This window comes from Lates calcarifer, linkage group LG11 (assembly GCF_001640805.2).
Source record: "Lates calcarifer isolate ASB-BC8 linkage group LG11, TLL_Latcal_v3, whole genome shotgun sequence".
NCBI lineage: Eukaryota > Metazoa > Chordata > Actinopteri > Centropomidae > Lates > Lates calcarifer.
The window spans coordinates 16524033-16540006 of record NC_066843.1 but is presented as its reverse complement, the minus strand read 5'-3'; the positions used below and the strand labels follow the sequence as shown (position 1 = coordinate 16540006).

The following is a 15974-nucleotide window of genomic DNA, read 5'->3' as shown; positions in this document are numbered from 1 at the left end:
AATAGTTCAAACAACGATCGAAAACCCGCAGGTAATCAGTTTATTGTCAACATAAGGGAAGTTGTAAATGGTGGATCTTAACCATTGGATAACCCAACACTTATGCTGAGTTCCATTCAAAGTATTTTTAAAATTAATTTTAGGTTTTTCTAGTTGGAGGTCGGAAAATCTCAACCTCTGGATAGTATCTTTCATCAGAGCCTCCCTGCCTGGTAAACACCTTTCCGTTGCTGCTGTAATACTCCTTTAATCATCTTTTCAGACTTACGGGAGTTCTGCTGGGAGTCATGGTATTTACTGGAGAGTTTACGGATACAAGTGCATTGTGGTGTTTTCATTTCCTTACAAGAAATCTTATCAGGTTCAGTTGTGAGCTGCACAGTGAGGCTGTATAATAATGTTTTTACAGCTCCAGTAATTTCTATCGAGACTTGTGGCGATCATTGTGCTTTATGGTGTCTTTATCGTTTACTATAGCAGAGGCCTGCAGGGACGAGGTATTACCGTATCCGTGTAAAAATACGGGATGAATTCAGCGCTTTTCCCGTAAGGAGGAGGTTATCGCTGCGATTCAGAAAAGGAACACGGCGATCACATGACTTGGTATCTGCCCGGATACTACAGTAGCGGAGTTGGGAGCCGAGGATGGAGCTGCAAAAAAACAACACGGCAGGACGGATCACAGCGCTCACTCCCACCCACATGTTATGACTCACATATGACTCACCAAACGTGCCAGTAAGCACATCACTGCCACTTCTCTGGAATATCAACACACAGGGAAAAAACATTAGGGGTAACTTAAAGCCTTATACCGGGAATCCATGCGTCTCTGGTTTATTTCCCTCGGTCCTAACCCTTTTATCCCCGGGGCGTTTGTACTTCATTGAGCTCGCCATTGAGCAGAGGCAGAGCAGCACTTCTGGGGAAAATGAAACAATTCAAATCCAGCTGTGAAACTCCAAACTGCACAGTCTGAACTTTGGAAGAGAGGAGGCTTCTTATCTGATAACAATGATCATTAGACAGCGAGCTACCTGACAGCATTTGGCACCAGTTAAGACATCAGGGTGTATCTCTGTAGTACTGAGGCACATGTACTTTACCCTGAGTATTCCGACTTACACTACTTCAAACTTCTACTGCACTACCTTTCCAAAGAAAGTACTTAGTATAGTTACTGGTAACTTTGCAGATTACAATCAATTAAAATACAAGTAATTTAAATTAACAGCACATTGACCATCTTACACATTATTGCATCAGTCACTAAAATCCAGTTATATCATTATTCACCATTCACTGGGATCATTTTTCTACATAATGAGCACTCTAATAATGAATTTAAAGCAACCTTTGAAATCTTGAATGCAGGACCTTTACTTGTAATAAAGTGTTTTTTTTTTTTTTTTTATTATTGTGAGGCATTGTTACTTCATTTCCACTGGCCAGGACAGGAAATATGATCATACTCAGTAGTCACTGATGTAATGTTGCCCAAGATATTTGAAATTTGAATATTTGTAGGAAAATACAGCAGGAATAAAGGTTTTATACTTAGCTGTTTCTCTTATTGTGTACAGCAAAATGAAAGTGGAAGATTCAAAACCAAAACCAAAACCAAAACCAGGTCAACAAAAACACAAACAACTCTAAATGAAACCAAAACCTGTTGAACAAAGACAAAAACACAAAAGACTTCAGATAAAACCAAAACCAAAATAAAAAACACCACACTCTGTTGTGACTGTAAAAATACTAACCAAAGAAGGTAAACGCACATTAAAGTTTATTAGCATACATCAATATTAAAATAATAACAATGGCACTTACATTTCCTCAGACCACAAACCAGTTGACTTCTCTTTTTGCACTTTTCACATTCACAGTGTAAAAACATATTTCAATATTTCTTCCAACATCAACTTGGCAAATCAACCAATGTAAAATACCTTCTGTTAAAGATACTGATGGTGAACATAATAACAGTCAACATATTAATACAAGCTATTAATTAACAGTGTGCAAAAACTTTTCTTTGAAATACACATTAAAGACAGGACTGCCTCTGAGTCAGAATCACCTTCCCCCAGGTGATGTCAGTCAAACAATCAGGGTTGTAAATACAGACGAACACAACAGTAATTACTCTGATCCACAGCCAGCTGAGCAAATTTCCCATCAACTGTCGAGTGCTTTCAGTTTGCTGAAATTACACCACCTACAAGTTGTAAACTTGTTCTGAGCTCTCTCCTCAGGCAGCAAGAGTTCAGACAACCAGTGTTTAAAGCGTACAACACATGTGAGTTTATGAAAGCTAAAATAATTTAAAAGATCAACATTTTGAGAAATATGCTTAGGAGCTCAATAGTCCTGTATAAATCCTGTAATTGGTGAGTTGTTTTTGGTTTTTTTTTTAACTTCGGTTTTTGCACAGATTAAACCTATGAGATATAACACTTACTGAGCTTTAGAGGTACTGGTGCTGCTGATTTTGTTACCGTCCACATAGGCTAGCTGTTTCCCTCTTTTTCCAGTCTTTATGCTAAGCTAAGCTAGACAGCTGCTGGCTGTGGCTTCATATTTACTTTATGGGCATCTTCTCATCTAATTCTCAGAAAGAAAGTGAATAAGCTTATTCCCTAAAATGCTGAATTCCTGTAATGAGTCTGGAATTAAAACAGGCTGCCATCTGGCAGAAAATTAGACACAGAATGATTTAGTACACTGCAGATCTGAGGAGACCTGAGGAGTCAGAGCCAGATGAAAACAGAGAGAAAAGTCCTAGTTCCTGCTGACCTGGGACACAAAACATCTTTGACATTCCTCATTTGCGAATGTGTAGCAGGACTCTGACTAGGGAGTATAATTTTTGATTTTATTTGGAGCCATAGTTATTACATGACTTTCGTCTTGTAGGAGGGATAGTGTCTGGGTGCAGTGTTTAGAAGAGGAGGTCCACCCCATGTGAGGAGGCACTTACAGTCTGTGTTGCTTCATATTTAAAAAATAAAATCTGACTCCATACAGCTCTTCAGCAGCTTCACAGTTATAGAGTCGTTACCCCAGGACAGCTGTCACCGCTGGGGACAGGTGATTCGGGTGTGCCCTGGCATGTGACAGATGCCGCAGGTACGGGGTTTCTTAGCAGCGGGAGGTTTGTTAGGGTTGGTATCTCCCATTATCTTCCTCCCCCTCTTCCCTCCGTCTCCACCGCCATTAAATCCACCCCCAAAACCACCTGTCACAGGGGAGCAGAGGTCAAACACAACATGAGGTGGTTAGAGGTCACTGCATAAAGAACACAAAAGATTCTTCTGTGTGCACCAGAGCTAGTGGCACCAAGTCAGACTGATAAATGGATACCTCAAGGTCTCAGTGGGAGTGTTTGTGAGTCGTGACAGCTTTTCTTTATCATTAAATAAGGACGTAGGTGAGAAGGATCGTTCTCTCTTTTGTTTGATCTGAGTGTACATCCTCTCGTTCGTGCATTTTTAATAAATATGGTGTTTTTTACAAAGCATATAGAAAGCATTAGCTCTGTGCTGTATTAATGGGTTTAGTATGAAACAGAAAATACTTGCGATGCAAGAGAAATCTGATAAATACCACAGACCTCAAACAAATACTGTTCTCAGCGAGCATTTGAAGAGGTCCAATTTTTGTCAAAACTCAAGCCCAGCACACAGTAACAGTGCTGACACTTTGTGCTTTGAAAGGTGACTATACTCCTTTATGTAACCAAGGTGTTTGAGTGATCTATTTTTAATACAGTCAAAATAAGTAGCCCTTTTTTACTCAATGTAGCTGCTCACTCTTCAAGAAAAATTCAAGAAAAATGTCTTACTTAATAACAAAATTACAGTCTACAGCCAAGCTGGCAGCTCTGTGAGGCTGTATTGAAATGTTGAGCGTGCTAGCAGGCTGATTATTAGCAGTTATAAGGTTTATTATGTTCCTCATCTTAGTTTAGTCTGTTAGTATGCATACTAAACAGAAAGTACAGCTGAGACTGAAGTGTCATTAGTTTTGCAGCTTTCTGAACCGGACAAATTTGAATTTTGACCTGATGATGGTGCTAGATGAAATGTTAAGGGGTCACCAAAGGTTTTTCGGTTAATCCTGAATTAAACATGAATGTCTCTACCAAACTGCACAATGATCCATTCGACTGTGGATGAAATACTTTAATCTGGACCAAAGTGGTGGACTGACCGACTGACACTGCCATTCATAGCCTTTATTTAGTGTGTGTGTGTGTGTGGTGTGTGTGTGTGTGTGCGTGAGCCTTGCCTGCTGGAGGTACGTTCTCATCAGCCCATTGGAAGAAGCCACACTGCTGCTCTCTTGGTTTCCCGCAGGTTTGGAACATCCGGCCCTTGTTTGGGCCGTCCTTCTGCACCGTGCGCGTCACTGCTGCCTCATTACAGTTACACATTGTGTGACCCACTTGTCCTCCTGCGCTCCCTTCCTGCCCTCTGCTCCCTCCAGATGGGTTCGTGAACCCCAAAGAGGGTCTTGGAGGAGGCTGGGAGGTCCTTGGTGCTGGGAGTGGACGTGGAGGCCCCTGACTCTGCGGCGCCCCCTCCTGGTCTGGCTGATCTGCCCACAGAAAGAAGTTGCAGCTCCCGCTGTTGCACTTGTAGAACTGACGCCCCTGGTTGGGACCGTTTTTGCGCACAGTGAGGAGAAGTGCGTCCTGACCACAGTTACACACGATGGCATCTCTGCTGGGGTCTGCACTGCTAACACCACCGCCGGCTGGAGGTCGAGGCTGTGGGGTCCAGGAGGGGACGGGGGGAAGGGAGGGGTGAGGATTAGAACGTGGGGCTCTGGGCAGTTGTGGTCTGGGGGGCCTTGCATCTGGTGGCCAAGGGTCATCTCCTCTTCCTCCCCCTCCTCTTCCTCTTCCCCCACCTTCTCCCACTCCTCCACCACCTCCGCCTCCTCCTCCTGCTCTGAGATATTTCAGGTCCAGCACCTCTCTGAGGGTATCGTCGCATCCACCAATGCAGCCAACAAATTCCAGAGGCATCATGGGAGGGAGGCTGCCCCTGCGGAACTTGAAGTTCAACCTGAAGGACAGAGGCACAAACAGGAAATGGATAGAGGTCAAATGTGGTACACACCTGAGTCTGATGGAGCTGAACCAACAACAGCTGCGGTTATGCATCATGGATAAAGGAAATATCTTTTTATTATTATTTTATCTTTCAATATGAGTCTGTTGAAAAACAAATCTGTCTCAGCTGTGTTGATAAACCATTGGAGGGGAAATGAATTAAACTTGGAGAACATCTGGAACCAGCTAAGATGACGTAGTGACATCATGTCTATTTCACGTGTCCACCAACATTCAGGTGAAGAGAGGATTAGGCGACAAATAACAGAAACATTCCATAACAATAAGTAAAATGTTTTCCCTTGCACATGCCAAAGGGAGATTTGTTTTAATTACATGCTCAAATAACACATAATGACCTGAGCTGAGCAAGCTCAAGGTCAAGATCCTGTGTGATGCCGCAAAAACAAGTTTCATCCCCCAGATTGATGATGAGTAAGAGAGGCACTGTTAATATTCCATCATTAAACACAGGAATGCCAGTGTTTAAGATAAAAGTTGGGATCATGTAACAAGTTGCCGTGGCGACCAGCGAGATGGCAGCAGTAAGCAACAGTTTATAACTACACTCATCTGTGATTAGAAGCACCTGAGGCTATCGAGTGAGCTGAAACTGCTCAGTGAAATCTGATTAAAAAAAACAGTGATATTGTTTTAGAGTAAGTGCTGTAGTTCAACTTTGAGCTCTGTACCAGATTGGTTGCTATGGTAACAGATGCTGGTGTGGAGCACTTTGGCTCGCTGCTAGCAAATGTGCCCTATATTTGGACTGAGCTGAGGCACGTGCTCAAGGGGTTAACGCCCACTTGTGTAAACAAGTATTTTGACAAGTTTCTTGTGCTGATGAAGTCACTGAGAGCTTCATCTGTGTTGGAGTGTTGAGCATGGACTGGAAAGAGCGAACAGGCTCCCTCTGAGCTCCCACATACACTGAATAATCTAACAAGTGTTATCTTCATTGGCAAAATAAGATACGTGGCACTGAAGTGACCCCTAAAAGAATATGTTTCCAAGGTTGAATATATGTAGTTAGTGTGGGTCTGAATTATGCTGGGAGGAAATAATACAGATTGAAAGGACTAAAGGATCTCTAACACAAAACACTTATAACACACAGTAAAAAAAAATCAAAATAATTTCACTGGGTTAATATGATAATCAGGAACGGAAAAAGGAAGATTTGTTGGGACTGTGATATGTAAATGTTGGGTTGTATGTTCGTAATTTAAAATCTTCTCTGTGTTAAAATTTCTCAAGAAGCTCAGTAGTGTGTGTGGTTATTTGCTAAAAGGGTATTTCTGCAATTCAGTATTCACTTTCATACATCTGGACGACTCACAAGAGGCAGATTATAGAAAACTAGCAGGCTGTTCACACACAAGCTTCGTTCATGCAGGCTGTTTAAGATGGGAATGTTGTGCCGTTATTCCGCCTCGCTGTTCTGTATAAAAAGTATGAAGGTGGAATGGGGGGTGGGGGCATTGTTGTCCCGCTTTTAAGCCGGCAGTGGAGATAGTCATAGAGTCGAATCAAGGTCTGTGTGAAAGGGAGAGCCGGGACGGCAGAACAGACACCAACTGACGCCACGTCACACCTCTGATTTGCTGGCATGCTATCTAATAATCACACACTGTGGTGGCTTTATGCCGGCTGTGTGTGGTTCTGCGTAAACAAGCAAAGATGGCGTAATGAGCAGTCCTCTTAACTTCAATATAGCACGATCTCTGCGTAAAAGGGGCTACAAATTCAAAACGCTGGGACAGCAGCTGCTGCTATTCAATGTGATTGAGAGCTGGCTTTGCAGCCATGTGCCCCCCGCTGAGCTCAACAGACTCAAAAAGCACCCAGCAAAGAAAAGTTTAGGCATATCATATCCTCATATCCTCTGACAGAATGCGAGACACATTCAGGTGAGAGCCAAACACTAACATCTTCATTCCAAGGAAGGAACTTTAATAAAATGGAGGAAAAGCTGATTGTTGCAGTCTCTGGCTTTCAAAGTCTCTATGATGCGTCTTTACCAAGTTACAGGTGACAGTGAATACATCAGAAAACAACTATCCAGTCACAGCAGAGTACGTAAATTACATACTCAGCACACCAGAACTATACATTTATGAGAGACCTGATACGAACAAGGACTTTGTATCCATATCTGTGAATGCACGGTAAAGATTTGCAGCAAAGCGGCTCTGTAAGGCTGTACTTAAGCTCTCAGTACGCTACAATATGGGCATTTTCCTGATGGTCAAACAGCTCTCACTACGACCACACCATTTGGATGTTGGAAGCAACAATAAATACAATTTTCGGAAACAGTCTGATGTACAAACTAGTTCGTTTCAAGCATAGTGACACCTTGAGGCACAGCTGTGCTATGAGCTAGTACAGCTGAGGCTGGTGGGAATGTCATTAGTTTTGCAGGTATCTGGTCAGAAATCAGAGGATTGAGAAAATACTTGTTGCTGGTGATTGTGCTGGATGAAAAGCTAAGGGATTACCAAAGTTATTACAATTCGCCCTGACTTTAATGACACAGAATTTCTTTGTGTAGGGTGTCATTAGTCTAAATGTATCTCATCCCTAAAAACTGTTTGTTTCAGACAATTCTGTGTTGTACAGTGATGTACAGTGTTAATAACCAATAAGTACATGGTCTAATATAAAATAAATACTTACATGTGAACAGGGATGTGGCTGACAGGTGGGACAGATGCTGTCATCTCTGCTGACCTCCAGCACTGTGTCAGGGAACCACACTGCTGTCTTACAGGCCGGGAAACCCATACAGGACAGGTACTTACTGCAGGGGGGCAGAGCAGGAGGAAAGGGAAGGACAGCAGGAGGGACGCAGAAAGAGTTAGAGAGAGGAATAAGAGGATAATGAGCTGCTGTAATCTTGTTCTAGCCCATTCACAGCAAAAAAAAACTGAAACATGCTTTGCATTGCTGACCCAAAACAGTGAGTAATTACTCTCCATTTCTTTAATGTGAAGGGTTGCCTTATGTACACTCAGGACCTGGCATGAAAGCTTGACTGTGTCAGATCTTGTGTCCTGTCTCACCTGTTTCCCTCCCTCTTCTTCTTCAGCACCATGTCCCGACCGACAGTTAGGGCACTTCCTGACCGGCAGCGGGATCTCTATGTCCTGCTGCTCTGTTTCAGTGATCTCCTGGGCTGCACCCAGATATGGCGACAGGGCTTCGTCTAACCTGAGGCGAGATCAGAAAATGACTACAGCCCAGATCTGACTAATCCATCTTCAGAAATACACAAATACTACAAGCTAGAGTGCAACTGACTTCTTTGCCTTCCTGACAGACTCGATGAAGACGGTCTTGTATTTCTGGATGTGGTGCAGCAGCACGCTCTGTTTGTCCTTCCTGCCCTGTGATACCAGCTTGAGATCTGCCTCTAATTCAGCGCGCAGGTTTGGTTTGGACATTTCATACCCCATGGAGTTGTAACCTAAACAAACAAACACACACACACTTGAGTAGTTGATAAGTAACAGGTTGATGTGAGTGACCGGGACAACCAAAGAAAAAGTCTTATCAATATGTCATTAAAGCAAATTACGGTATGTAGTGTGTGTGTGTGTGTGTGTGTGTGTGTGTGTGTGTGTGTGTACATACCCTCCACCAGCCCCATGCCAAGCTCCCCTGGGAGAAACCTCTGGTCAGCTGTCAAGCCCACGTACATGCGACTCTTTATAGTCTCAATGTGCTCTGCATGGGTCGCATCTGTGCCTGTAATATAGTTCACACAACAGAGTTTGTACTAGACACTAAACAGTTAATCTGTTACAAACAAGGTCTATTTTGACTAAGCTGTTGCTATGTTTACTTTAAGTAAGAGTGAAAAAGGTACTGTCACACTTCTGAGTGTGTACAAATGTGAGAAAATCCAGGTGGTCCTACATTGTCTACACCGGTGTATATCCACAGAATACTGTGTGTGCTGTGACATTTTCCCATTAATATTTTGTGCCGTATTAGACTATTGCTGCTTTATGCTTATATTGGATTACATAAATGGTGACAGAAGATTTTGATATTACTGACTGATATTGTCCAACCCTGGCACTAAGTCTCATTAAATTAAGACTCGCACCCCATTAAATTAGCGTCGCACCCCTGTCAGATTCATGGATCAAAACCGCTGCAGCAGAACCAGACATATCACTTCTTCTATTCCACATGCCCTGTTTCCTTTTCAAAACCTGGCACCTCCATTACCCACAATGCAACATAACCACCAACAGTTTGGTTGGAGATTCAGGTGTGTTATCATCAGCTAATGTAGCATTGAGCTGCAGGCCTCAAGCAGAGATGAGAAGTGGGCTACAGAGGTCTGGTAAACTCACTGCTTTACAACTCCACACCCCCAGATTTCCGCTCCAACTGATGTGGTTTATCAGACTTTGCAGGGCTCCCTCTGGAGCCACTAAAAGCTTTAAATTCTTTCACATATGCAGCAGCACTCCTCAACACTGTAAACAGACTTTCATGTCTAAATTTTGTGGAGTTCCCCTTTAGGATATGCACAAATTCACATGTTTGTGGGATTCATCAATATTTTCTTATTTCTGACATGTTCATAGGTAAGTGTGAGTTTGTTCTTAGGTGGGAGCAAACACACATTAAAAACACAGTTTCTACTTGTGAGTGTGTGTTTGTCTGTACCAATGCCATGTTTCTCCATCAGTGATATGAGGTCGGCTTCAGTGAGCAGCTGTGGAGGACTCGTCTGTCCATCCACCATCTCAATAGCAGAGGGCTGAAACTGGGAGCCCTGCTCGTACACTGGAATCACCTAGAGCATACAAAACAGATGTTTTAAAATATATCATGAACTATACAACAATCTATGTAACAGCAAGGTATTTAAGCAACAGTAATGCAGCTTAGACTGGATTTTGTCCGTGTGTTTTTAAATGCTCACCAGCAAGCACGCAAACACACACCCTACCTTGGCACTCCACTTGTCATACGGGTAAACATCTAGGTAGTTCCTCGCAATGATCATAAGTCCTGAGGTGGAGAACTTCTCCTGGGCTATGTCTATGTCCACCACCGTCTCCTGCCCCTGAGCATCCTGGGATATGCAGGCCAGGAAGTGCCTGACAATGAACTCGTACACACGCCCTTCATTACCCTGGACACAGAGGAAACAGAAAACTGTTAGTCAGTGTTTGTGTCCATGACTGGTTGGGATCAGCAGTGGGTGTATTTCACTGAGATTGTTTAACATCACAATGTAACAAACAGAACAGTTTAGTAGCAGAAACTACTGCTAAAGAGAAAAAAAGGAAAATGTTCTAAATTTACACATGAAAGAATTATGCACAAACTGAGCTCCATTTGTTGCGTATATACCTGCAGCGTACTGGTGTACTTGGTGGGGTGTATGGGAGGATGGGCTTGGTCAGAGTTCTTGCCCTGCCGTGGATTGGGACCTCCAGGCTGGTCAAGTACCTGCTGGGCGAATGTCCCCCAGACTGGGCTTTGAGTCTGCTGCTCCACCAGGGGGCCAAGAGCCAGGGTTGCCGGAAAAATGTTAGTTTCTGTGCGGGGGTAGCTGATAAACCTGAAAAGAGGAGGAGGGAAAAAAAACAACCACACACACACAAACAGTCACAAGTAATCTTCGCACAAATAAAACTAAGATGGAACGCTCTGGAAATATGACATCGCTGGTAAACTCATCTATAAAACGCCTGAAGTGCCAGATGGTGCCTTCTCATGTACAAAAATAGGAACGGCTTTGAGGTGGTTTAACAACCTGGTAAACAAAAAATACATTTGACCGTTTCACCGACACCACAAAGCCTCTAATAAAGGTGGCTTCGAGCCAGCCTTCTGACTGAAACAAGTTCAAATGAAAGATAGGACATTTAGCATATGGTCGGACCAAGACAATACTTTACTGTTTGGATGGCAGTATGTACGTACATTCCCCCAAAAATGCTGCTTGTTCAAAAACTCACACACTCACCCTTGGGTGTAGAGTTTTTCTGCAATTTTCATGGTCTCTTTGGCACTTATTCTGAGCTTCCGAGATGCCAGTTTCTCCAGTTCCTGTTGGTCAGATAAAGGTAGAGGACTGTTTGTAGGGGGACAAAGCAGCGACCCAGGACAGTGAAGACACGATCACCTGCATTTACACCATCAACAAATGTGTTTGTAAGATTAGACATATGTATCTGTGTGGTTGTTTGACTTTATATTCTTACCACAGTGTCCAAAGGCAGCGGTCTCCACTTGCTCTTGGGTTTGCTGGTTACTGAGGTGACTGTTGCTATGGGATCCTGGAAATGAGTGAAATGATATTCTTGTGTGTACCTTTTTAAATGTGGCTTTTAGCCCATTTTATTCAGGCAGGTTGAAAACACATTTGAATTTAAATTTAGTGCTGTGTCCTCCTGATGTAACAGCTGCAGGGAGATGTGAGGTTACACATGTGTGGATGCGCTTACACCAGAGTAGACACACACACACACACACAACACACGGTTGGTGCAAGTCTCTCACAGTGCATTTATTAAATAACTAATTTGTATGATCAGGACAACCACATCAATATGTTGCCAAGATGAATGCCCTCTCCTGTGTTGCTTTGCTGGTTGCTGTGTTTCAGTATGAATACATTTTGAACCTGTTATGCAAGAGTATGCAAGTTAAGCCAAGTTTTTTTTCTTTAAGAGTTTTTTTTTGCCATTTTACATTCATTTGACTGCACCAGTTAAAAAATAAAGAAAATGCATAGTGCTTCACACAATATTGATAACACGTTATGTATAATAATTTAAAAAGACAGTTTGATGGCTTTGCAGCTCCCTGCAGTGCTTTGTCTCCTGATGAAGAACTTACTTCATACACGCCATCACAGGTGCACACAGATCTTGAGCCATTAAGGGCAAACTTTCACTTAGCGGTAACAGGATCTGTCAAATGAACACATATCTTCTGGTGCATGCCACAAGGACATGTGCAGACATGTTGGCATGTGAAACACATTCCTTCTAATGGTTTCATGCTACTCCACTGATCTATAGTTGGCAGAAATGTGCTAGCAGAGGCAAAGAAGCATACTGCTAGCAAGGAACCTGAATACAAACAATAGTGGGTTTCCAAATGTTTAAAAAGGCTTTGTGAGTTTTCGCAAGTGGCACCTTTAAAGCTCCATTCATTTATATTTTGGTTTCAGGCTGGAAAACCAAAACAATGAGCTGAAAAAGGGTAAAAAAAAAAAAAAATCTCAGCAGACTGGAGAGAAAGTGCAAAGTCTGTGGGTTCATCTCTTGAAGAGACCCCTCTCACATCATACAGTCATTTGATCCACTGTTAATACAAAAGCATTTACTGGGGCAGCTTTAATGCTAGAATTTGGTGATTTCTTTGGCGTCACAATCACATCATTCTTTAAACATTAGGAAAAAAAAATTCAATATATAGAGATGCATGTATGTTGTTGTATATTACATGTGTTTTAAGTACACGTTATTATTTTTTCTTAATTATTTATGACTCAAGAGAGGAGGGTAAATAACTGTACACAAGTACAAATAACTGAGTCAACACTGTTGCACAGGGACATAAAGTATTTGTGTTTGTCTGACCTGAGAGTTACATCTTGCTCCGTGGGAAACAGTGAAAACTAGCTAAGTGATAATTACATGCTGGTCATCTGTGAGCATTTTGGCAAACAATAAGTGTTAATGTTTTTCTATAACAGTCATAGATTCAGACGACACCTCCGTCCTGCCATCAGTTAACAAGTTTTAATAAAAAGATGCTGAGGTGGGATCAACTAACAAGAGATAACAGAGCAACACAATGTACTGACAGTATAACACAAACTACAACATCATTAAAATGTAATGATCAGTGATAATACAGTGTGTACTGGGTGATAATTGTGGCTGAGTTATCAGCAGACGTCACTACAGTATGATAACAACTGTTGATATCATCATACTTTATGTGCTGTTCTCATCTGATTTGAGCATGCAAAATTTTGGCTGATTTTTTAAACAAGTGTATAGGGTTAGGATCATACATTTTATTCTACAGTTTTTGAAATGATGTTATACCGTCTTGTCTGGGATAAAAACAGGCACATACCTCCATGCAGATCTGGTAGAGCACCAGGCAAGCTGTGTGGTTGAACAGTCGATTTCTTTTCCAGCTGAACTCTACAGAGTCCTCTTCGACCTCATGGAGCACTGACACAAAGAAACAGCAGTCAATCAGTTTAAAACCCAAAATACTTGCATCTGCATTGGATTTGTGTGCCTGTACATGGATGCATTTATACCTTTGATCTTGTAGAAAGTCTCAGGTATGAAAGCCTGGATGGCTTTGAAGCGCTCCACCACAAAACCCAGAGTGGGAAACTGACAGCTGCCGTATGAGATCAGCTGATTGGCCAGAGACTCCGGAAAGATCTTCTGCAGGCGAAGCGTCTGGAATCGAGTGAAGGATGCACCTGCAGAGGAGAGGGTGGGATCATATTATCCACTTACATATAACATATTAACAACCATAAACAGTTCCAAAGTGAATGTATTTTCAGATATACAGCGTCACCGGTGTCTTACTATGAGCAAAGTGACATTTAAACAGGGTGGTCATCCAGAATCACAACAACCTCACCTATCCGCAGGTCCAGCTCCTGACGGACATCGACAGCATCACTGATGTTGGCATCCGGCTCCGTTAGAGTCTCACAAGCTCTCCGAATGGAGTTGGGGGTTATTTCAGAAAACTTTGCCCGAAAGAGTTGTAAATTGGGCTTAACTGTAAAAAACAAAACAATTATTGGGGGGCTATCTGTGGACAAATATACACAAAACTTGCTATTCTCCGGTTTTACACAGCCACAGGAACATGGGTAAATTCTGCCTTTTGTACCTGCTTTGCAGACATCTATGATTTCAAAGCCAATGTTTTCTCCCTCTCGGTCACAATCAGTCCAGATGATTAAGGCCTGGCACTGCCTCGCCTCTTTCTCTAGTGTCCTCTACAGAGACAGAGAGGGATGGAGAAAGAAAAGAGGAAGGAAAGAAAGAAGGTTTGATGAAGCTTTAAAGAAAATAAATCTTTCCAGTCAAGTTGTGGATGAAAAAGCAATAAATACAAACATATCACCTGAACCAACCATACACTAATGGTACACCGTATAAATAGACAGTACTAAGGTAATTGTGAAACCACTATGAACCATTATTGGAAGAGGAAGATGGAAAAAATGGTGTGTCTTGGTCAAATGTCAAACGTTACTACCACTACTATCGATCAAACCACATAAAGAATGACGGATCCCACAGGTTAACTTAAAGAGGGAGAACAGTGAGCGAGCATACCTTGATCTGTATCATGTTATCTGGACAATACTTCTCCACCTCTGCATCAAATAACAGCACAGGATTGCAACTGTGCCTTTGGCGAGACAATATATAAACACAATCAGTTGTTATAATATTGTATCATGCTGAATATACAAATCATAAATAAAAGAATCTTATTTTAAGTTACCATTTCTGAAACGGTGCTTTAAACTCCAGACCCAGTAAATGGCCTGATACAGATGTCATTGTTACTGTCACATTCTGGAGCAGGAGGGAGACAAAGTGAAACCAGATAAATCAGACACAATGTAATAACACAAAAGAACAGACACACAGGTCCATGTGTGCATATTTAACTATTCACTGTACTCACTTACCTGACCAAAGAGATGATATTCATACTCATAGATTTTATTAAACTTTGACAGCCCTTCCCTCTGAAATACAAAAAGAAGATAAACAATCAATACAACAACCAAACAGACTAAAGGAGTGGGGGTTAATATATGAGACTGTTGTGGGTTCAGGTGCACTTGCTTGTATATTGACCTGTTATTTTGTTCACCACTATGAATTTTTGGTATCACTATATCTATGCAATCATGGTTAGAAGTTGTGATGAAGGTAATATGACTTTATATGTATTTTCTGTGACACAACACAAATTTGTCTATTGAGATCTTGTCGCACTGTTTACACCATGGTAGCTACTAGCTACTGTACTAACAGCTCTGGCTGTATTAGGACTTGTACAGGGGTTTGTCTTTATGATTGTCTCATTGCTTATGTTTAGACAAAATGATGTTATCTAACTAGACGCTGTATTGTAGTTTATTGTTATGGAACAACAACTACTTGGACAGCTGTTTCAGCACCATACAGAGTAATAACATAACGTGCTGGATGTGTGTGTACTGACACTGACCCTCCTGGCCCTGCCGCTGGACATGATCTCTGAGATGCCTTTGGCTGCATCGTTCTTCTCGGCTACGCAGAGGACCCGCTTGATCTGAGCCCGGCTCCGGATCATGTCTGCCTCCTGCGGTGTGTCCGGACACCGGACACTCTGCACCGCACAGAGACACCTCTGCTGGACCCCGAGTCGCTGTAGTGCCGGTCGAAGCAAGGATCTCCCGAGGAGGTGCACTATTAGCATGCCTAGCCGCTCTCACCTGAAGCACTCGGTCCACTGGGAAGCCCCGCCGCTGAAGTTAGCATGTTAGCTGAGGCTGCCAGTTAAAGCCATGGTCTCCGCTCCCGGAAACTTCTACCAAAGTCCTTATAAGAGCCAAAAAGACGCCAACGGCTGTCTAGCTTCACTCCGGATAAAATAACAGAAGACAGCTGACGATAACCTACGAAAATTACAGATCAAAAACTTTGTAAACAGTGATGTTAAACTCCACAGTGATACCGTTAACTCTGTTTACAAATGCCGCGCCGCCCGCCTGTCAAATACTGCCGTATTCAAGGTCGTAACACTGTCGTAAAATCCTGAA

At 42.4% G+C, this 15974-nt stretch overlaps 1 protein-coding gene across 1 annotated transcript; it reads right to left on the bottom strand.

Annotated features, from left to right (window-relative positions):
* Nucleotides 1–1772: 1772 nt before the first annotated feature.
* On the bottom strand, nucleotides 1773–15929 carry top3a (DNA topoisomerase III alpha). The gene is given in 20 exon segments (XM_018667779.2): nucleotides 1773–3241; nucleotides 4294–5081; nucleotides 7809–7925; nucleotides 8188–8228; nucleotides 8230–8335; nucleotides 8426–8591; nucleotides 8759–8872; nucleotides 9809–9938; nucleotides 10095–10280; nucleotides 10502–10712; nucleotides 11121–11203; nucleotides 11359–11433; nucleotides 13250–13350; nucleotides 13443–13613; nucleotides 13781–13924; nucleotides 14039–14147; nucleotides 14491–14566; nucleotides 14663–14736; nucleotides 14853–14912; nucleotides 15401–15929. Coding segments are annotated over 20 exon segments (3147 nt in total). The 5' UTR covers nucleotides 15632–15929; the 3' UTR covers nucleotides 1773–3077.
* Nucleotides 15930–15974: the final 45 nt, after the last annotated feature.